The 6,252-nt window shown below is 44.9% G+C and overlaps 1 protein-coding gene across 3 annotated transcripts in view; it reads left to right on the top strand.

Annotated features, from left to right (window-relative positions):
- LOC102016119 (protocadherin alpha-C2) overlaps positions 1 to 6,252 on the top strand; it is a 203,784-nt gene that overhangs the window by 161,636 nt on the left and 35,896 nt on the right. Inside the window, exon 1 of one of the 3 annotated variants that reach the window (XM_005414941.1) lies at positions 7 to 2,606. The exons of the other annotated variants lie outside the window; for them this stretch is intronic. Within the exon in view, the coding sequence (XP_005414998.1) occupies positions 57 to 2,606 (2,550 nt within the window). The 5' untranslated portion in view covers positions 7 to 56. Of the gene's footprint in view, positions 1 to 6; positions 2,607 to 6,252 lie in introns of those variants that run through there. 3 annotated transcript variants of the gene reach the window in all.

The following is a 6,252-nucleotide window of genomic DNA, read 5'->3' as shown; positions in this document are numbered from 1 at the left end:
CTGGCAGAGCTGCTTCCTCCGGCCCTGCCCGGCTGCCTCCGCCGCGGCCGGCGGCTATGGAGCAGGTGGGCCCCAGACCTGGGCCGACGGAACCTCTGCGTCTCCGGCAGCCCTTGCCCTGGCTGCTGCTGCTGCCTTTCCTGCTGCTGCCGGGCCCCGCGGCCTCCCAGTTGCGATACTCCGTGCCGGAGGAGCAGGCTCCCGGCGCGCTCGTGGGCAACGTGGCCAGAGCGTTGGGGCTGGAGCTGCGGCGCCTGGGGCCGGGCTGCCTGCGCATCAGCCACCTGGGAGCGCCCAGCCCGCGCTACCTGGAGCTGGACTTGACGAGCGGCGCGCTCTTCGTCAACGAGCGCATCGACCGGGAGGCGCTGTGCGAGCAGCGGCCTCGCTGCCTGCTTAGCTTGGAAGTGCTGGCACGCAGCCCGGTGGCGGTGAGCGCTGTGGAAGTGGAGATCCTGGATATCAACGACAACTCGCCGCGTTTCCCGCGGCCGGACTACCAGCTGGAGGTAAGCGAGTCAGTGGCGCCCGGAGCGCGCTTCCACATAGAGAGCGCGCAGGACCACGACGTGGGCACCAACTCGGTGCAAACCTACGAACTCAGCCCCAGCGAGCACTTCGAGCTGGACCTTAAACCCTTGCAGGAAAACAGTAAGGTGCTGGAGCTGGTCCTGCGCAAAGGCCTAGACCGCGAGCAGGCGGCTTTGCATCACCTGGTTCTCACGGCCGTGGACGGGGGCAGCCCAGCCCACTCAGGCACCGCTCAGATCTCAGTGCGGGTCCTGGACACTAATGACAACTCTCCTGCCTTTGACCAGTCCACTTATCGCGTCCAGCTGCGAGAGGACGCGCCCCCGGGCACCTTGGTGGTGAAGCTGAACGCCTCAGACCCGGATGAGGGCTCCAATGGGGAGCTCAGGTACTCCTTGAGTAGCTACACCTCAGACCGGGAGAGGCAGCTGTTCAGCATAGACTCCAGTACTGGTGAAGTGCGAGTAAGTGGTGCGCTGGATTATGAGGAGGCCTCTTCCTACCAGATCTATGTGCAGGCGACTGACCGGGGTCCAGTGCCCATGGCAGGTCACTGCAAGGTGCAGGTGGACATTGTGGATGTAAATGACAACGCACCAGAGGTGGTGCTCACAGACCTGTATAGTCCAGTGCCTGAGGATGCTTCGCCCAACACCGTTGTGGCTCTTCTCAGTGTCAATGACCAAGACTCAGGTCCCAACAGGAAAGTGAGCCTGAGTCTGGAGGCCACACTGCCTTTCCGGCTGAATGGCTATGGGAACTCGTACACACTGGTGGTGAGTGGCCCGCTGGACCGGGAAAAGGTGGCTGCCTACAACATCACAGTGACAGCTACTGATGGGGGAACACCACAGCTCACATCCCAGAGGACGCTGCAGGTTAAGATCTCTGACATCAATGACAATCCACCAAGCTTCCTAAAGGACTCTTACTCCATCTACATCCAGGAGAACAACTTGCCAGGGGTGTTGCTCTGCACTGTGCAAGCCACAGACCCAGATGAAAAGGAGAACGCGGAGGTGACTTACGCCCTCCTAGAGAGGGAGATCCAAGGGCTGCCAGTCACCTCCTATGTCTCCATTAACAGTGCCAGTGGCAGCCTTTATGCTGTCAATTCCTTTGACTATGAGAAGCTTCGGGAGTTCTTTGTGACTGTGGAGGCCCAAGACAAGGGAACCCCACCACTGAGCAGCACTGTGACCGCCAACATGTATGTGGTGGACACAAATGACCATGCCCCTCACATTCTGTATCCTACCTCAACCAATTCATCAGCAGCCATTGAGATGGTGCCTCGAACTGCCCCTGCTGGCTATCTGGTCACCAAAGTCATAGCCATGGATTCAGACTCTGGGCAAAATGCTTGGCTCTTTTACCATCTAGCCCAGACTTCTGATTTGGACCCCTTTAAAGTAGAGCTGCACACAGGGGAAATTAGGACTACCAGGAAGATAGGAGATGAGAGTGGTACCACTTTCAATCTGACTGTGGTGGTCCGTGACAATGGAGAGCCACCGCTTTCGGCCTCTGTGGCCATTACAGTAGCTGTGGTGGACAGGGTTTCCAAAATTCTCCCTGATACTCAGAGACGTGTTAAGAGCCCACGGACATACTCTGAAATCACACTTTATCTGATAATAGCATTAAGCACAGTGTCTTTTGTATTTCTTTTGACAATCATTGTTTTGAGCATCATCAAGTGCTACCGCTACACTGCTTATGGCACTGCCTGCTGTGGAGGCTTCTGTGGAGTGCGGGAGAGGTGCCCTGCAGAACTGTACAAACAGGCCAACAACAACATCGATGCCAGGTTACCACATGGCCTCAAAGTGCAGCCTCACTTCATTGAGGTTCGAGGGAATGGCTCCCTCACCAAGACCTACTGCTACAAAGCCTGCCTGACAGCAGGCTCAGGGAGTGATACTTTCATGTTTTACAACACAGGGGCCCAGACAGGACCAGGGCCTGGGGGAGCTCAAGCAGCAGTGGCCGACAAAAGGCACCTCACAGGTCAAAGTGGGCAGAGTGCCGGGAACCTGATTATTCTCAAAAACGAGGCTGTTTCTCAAAATGAGGTGAGATAGTGATCAAAGGGTCTTCCAGAAAGGCATGATTTTTCACATGCCCCTAGTATTATGTGGTTGGCTTTACTGAATTATTAACAGGGTCATGGGTTATTTTGTAAACTGAATACTAATAGTACCTTTAAATTGCTCATAATCTGTTATGTTTCATCTCTAGAAAAATAGCACTAGAGAATTATTTTACTTCCAATTTTCTTTTTACATGTTTGAGGACTTAATTCATAAAATTGTTTGAGAAGTGAGGATTAGCATTAAATGCTTAATGTTAAAGAACACTTAGAGAAATAGAACAGGCCAGGGAATAAAGATCATGTTTTATGAAGTAACCTTATAAAACGCAAGGAGAAAAGGCCTCTGCTGTGTCATTTCCAGGGAAGGTTTTTTTTTGTTCCTGTTGTTGTTGGCTTTTTCAAAAATGTCCTATAGGAGTTCTTTTTCTTTTATTAATTGCTTTTGTTTTGTTTTAAATTGCAAAAGCTCTAAGACCTCTAGGAGCTGTCATGGTCCCTTTTATATGCTATCCCTGTTTGAATCTTAGACTTTCTGCAGTGCACATTATCAAGTTAATATCTCCAGTAATTACACTGAACTAATGTGATAGGATCCTTTGGAAATTCATGTCAGAGGTGAAAGCACAGAATGTAGGTCTCACCCTGCAGTCAGAGTTTGCTTTGGCTGTACATGTTGTGGTCACACTTCTGTAGTGGGCTGTCAGAGGAAATGAATAATGGTAACGCAAAGACATTAAGTCCAAATTTGTGTGACTTGGCAAAAGTGATATTAGAATGAATAACTAGAGATATGTGGGGATACAAAGACCAAGACAAGGTAGGATTTGTGAGAAAAAAACAAGAATTGTGTCCTAGCCAGTTTTCTGGCTACCTAAGTTCACTTTAAGAGGATACCCTTGAATTTATCTTAGACACAGTCCATAATGTCTCTTCTGATTCCCCATTAACAATTTATGTGGTTTTGATGAGATTATAGATTTACAAGCCCCGCATGTCTTTATTAAAAGACAATACTTCCAAAGCACATGTTAATTTCATGGATGTAAAATTTGTGTTGTATTAGCTACAGCTGGCTTGGAAGGTGGATGATTTATTGTACATGAAAATAGATGTTAGCATGGGTAGTAGTTTTGAGTAACAAGTAAGCATAAGACCAGATTGCTTATTATTATGAATAATGTACATAAATTATTGAAAAGTGGATGAATACGCGTGTGTTTCTGTAGTATGTTTGTTTGTATGTATGCTTGAAGTAATAGAGATCTGCTCTGTAACACTTTAAACTTAGATGAAAAAAGCTAAAATTTTGTCCCTTAAATAGCATTGTCTTTTTAAACAGCTACTTTATAGCTGGGACTTTTAGAGCTAGCACAGATTGAGTTAACACATTTATCTCTTGTATATTTTTGTTATCTTTTCACTGACATATATATTTTTATTAATGTCCGTACAGTATTGTCATATTCTAAATTCTTAATTATCTTGAGTAAAGTAATACATAAGCACAGAATTTTTCACTCTTGAGAGTAAACTTTTCCATGGACATTGTAAATAGATTTATTCGTTTATCAGAAGAGCCTGATGTTAGTGCTGAGCAGCCACAGGAGGCAGACTATAGATGAAGGAAAATAGGTGTAAAATCAAGAGTTTTCAGAATTTCTTAGATCATAACTCTTGGAAGCATGTAAAAAGGCTTAGTTTTAAGTAAGGTTACTATAGATATTTGTTTAACAAATACCTGTGAAGCCCTTTGGGATTGGGGTGGGCTGCAGGTGGTGAAGAGACAAGGATGGCAAGCCAGGCAAAGCTTAGCTTTGCCACCAGCTGTAAGCTGAGTGCTTAGAGCAATGACATTCTTACCCTCCCTCTCCTGACTCAAACCTTGGAGTAATTTGCTACATGCACTATTTCTGTCTTACACTGACCTGTATGATAATAGTTACCTTGGTACTCAAACCTTTAATTTAGGGAGGAAATTATGTAGAAAAAAGTGCTTGCTCTTACGGGATTTTGCCAGGACAGTGCATGATTTAGTAAAGACAGATTTCTGCCAGACTCTTGGAATTCAGTGAAGAGCCCCAAATGTCAGAGCTCCTGAAATTATTGCAGTTATAGGGAGAGAGTGAGTTTCAGCGTTGTAACATGAGAGCAAAAACCACTCCATTTTGAAAGTCATCATTGCTAGATCAACCTGTTACTTTCCCATGTTGGGCTTTCTCTTTCCTTACTTAGTAATGCAGATGGCAGGAGAGTTCTGGGGTACAACTAATGCCATGTGCCTACACTGCATTAAAATTGGACTGGAACTGGAAAGGAAAAGGAAAGGAATTTGTACTCACTGACCACCCTGCTGTGTGAGAAGTTTCATGCTTTTCAATGTGTATGTATAATTTTGTTCCCTCTAGGTCATGCATTAAACAAACATTGATCAACCTGAGAGGTTTGACAGTATCACAGTCATATTATTAGTGGCTTTTTAAATCATGTCTGTCTGACTCCAGAGACCATGTGTGTTTCAATAGTAGAAGTAGACAGAAATCACAATGTTTATATTTTTACATGGGCTAGTCAGACATTTCGACTCCCCATAGTTCACCTAGAAGTGTAAATTCACTGCTGTTGGAAAGTATTAATTCCTTGCATAGAAGCAGATAACAAATGAGAAAATTAGTAAAATGTTAGTGCTAGCTAATATGTTTTTATTTCTTTATTTGCTTTACTATTGGCAAAGCCTATGAAGATCTTTTATCTTGGTTCTTCCACTAATATTCTTCTTGTTGCTAATTAAAACTCAGCATTTGGTATCAGACTTTAATCTTTCGGTACATTTAAAAAAAAATCTTGAATGGGTTACCTGTACAGTAAGGTTCTTAAAATAACTACTTGGCAGTGGGGTGGAATTCTTTCTGGGGATTCTGGAAACCTGATATTGAATGTAGTTGGCAGTCTCTTCAGTCTCTATGAAAAGAAACTAAATCTTAAGATAGATTCTGTACATTTGTGCTGTGGGTGCTAATGAATCTTTTTGAGTTCTCTGGGCAGATTTGCCCAACTGCATCTCAGTGGGGCCACTTGGCACAGTATATGGGAATTACAAAACACTGGAAGTGAATTAAGTTTGCATTCACTTTAACTTATTTTAAAGCAATTTGTGATCACCAAGTTCTCAGTTATTTCTGCTACTGTGTGCGCATATTCACCCTAATTCTGGATATAGTGACCTAAAAGCTTTAACCATTCTTCCAGTGGCACCTAATTCACTTATCCTCTCAGGACTGACTTTGCTATGTGGTGAGCCTGTCCTGCATCCGCTTTCCTACTCAATGTGTAGTGATGTGATGAATTTATAAAAGTTGTACAATAGTCAAACTGGACCAAGAAATTGTATCTGTGAATTTCCATTCCAGTGTTTCACCCTCCAATGGCTCCTTTCAAGTGGGTGTTTCGTTTTGCTGTTTTCATATTGGTTATAGCACTGTACTGAAAAAAAATTGTGTTTTCTTTGGTCTCATAATACAGTAACTTCTTCATATCACCTCCTTTCTTGCTTTTTCTACAAACTGTTGAGCCAGGTGGAATTATGGCAGAACTCTTTTTTTTTTTTTTTTTTTTTTGTCTTTTTGAGA

Source organism: Chinchilla lanigera, unplaced genomic scaffold (genome assembly GCF_000276665.1).
Source record: "Chinchilla lanigera isolate Chin_1 unplaced genomic scaffold, ChiLan1.0 scaffold00210, whole genome shotgun sequence".
Classification (NCBI taxonomy): Eukaryota; Metazoa; Chordata; class Mammalia; order Rodentia; family Chinchillidae; genus Chinchilla; species Chinchilla lanigera.
Note: the sequence above shows the minus strand (reverse complement) of the source record. Positions and strands in the feature narration are given on the sequence as shown.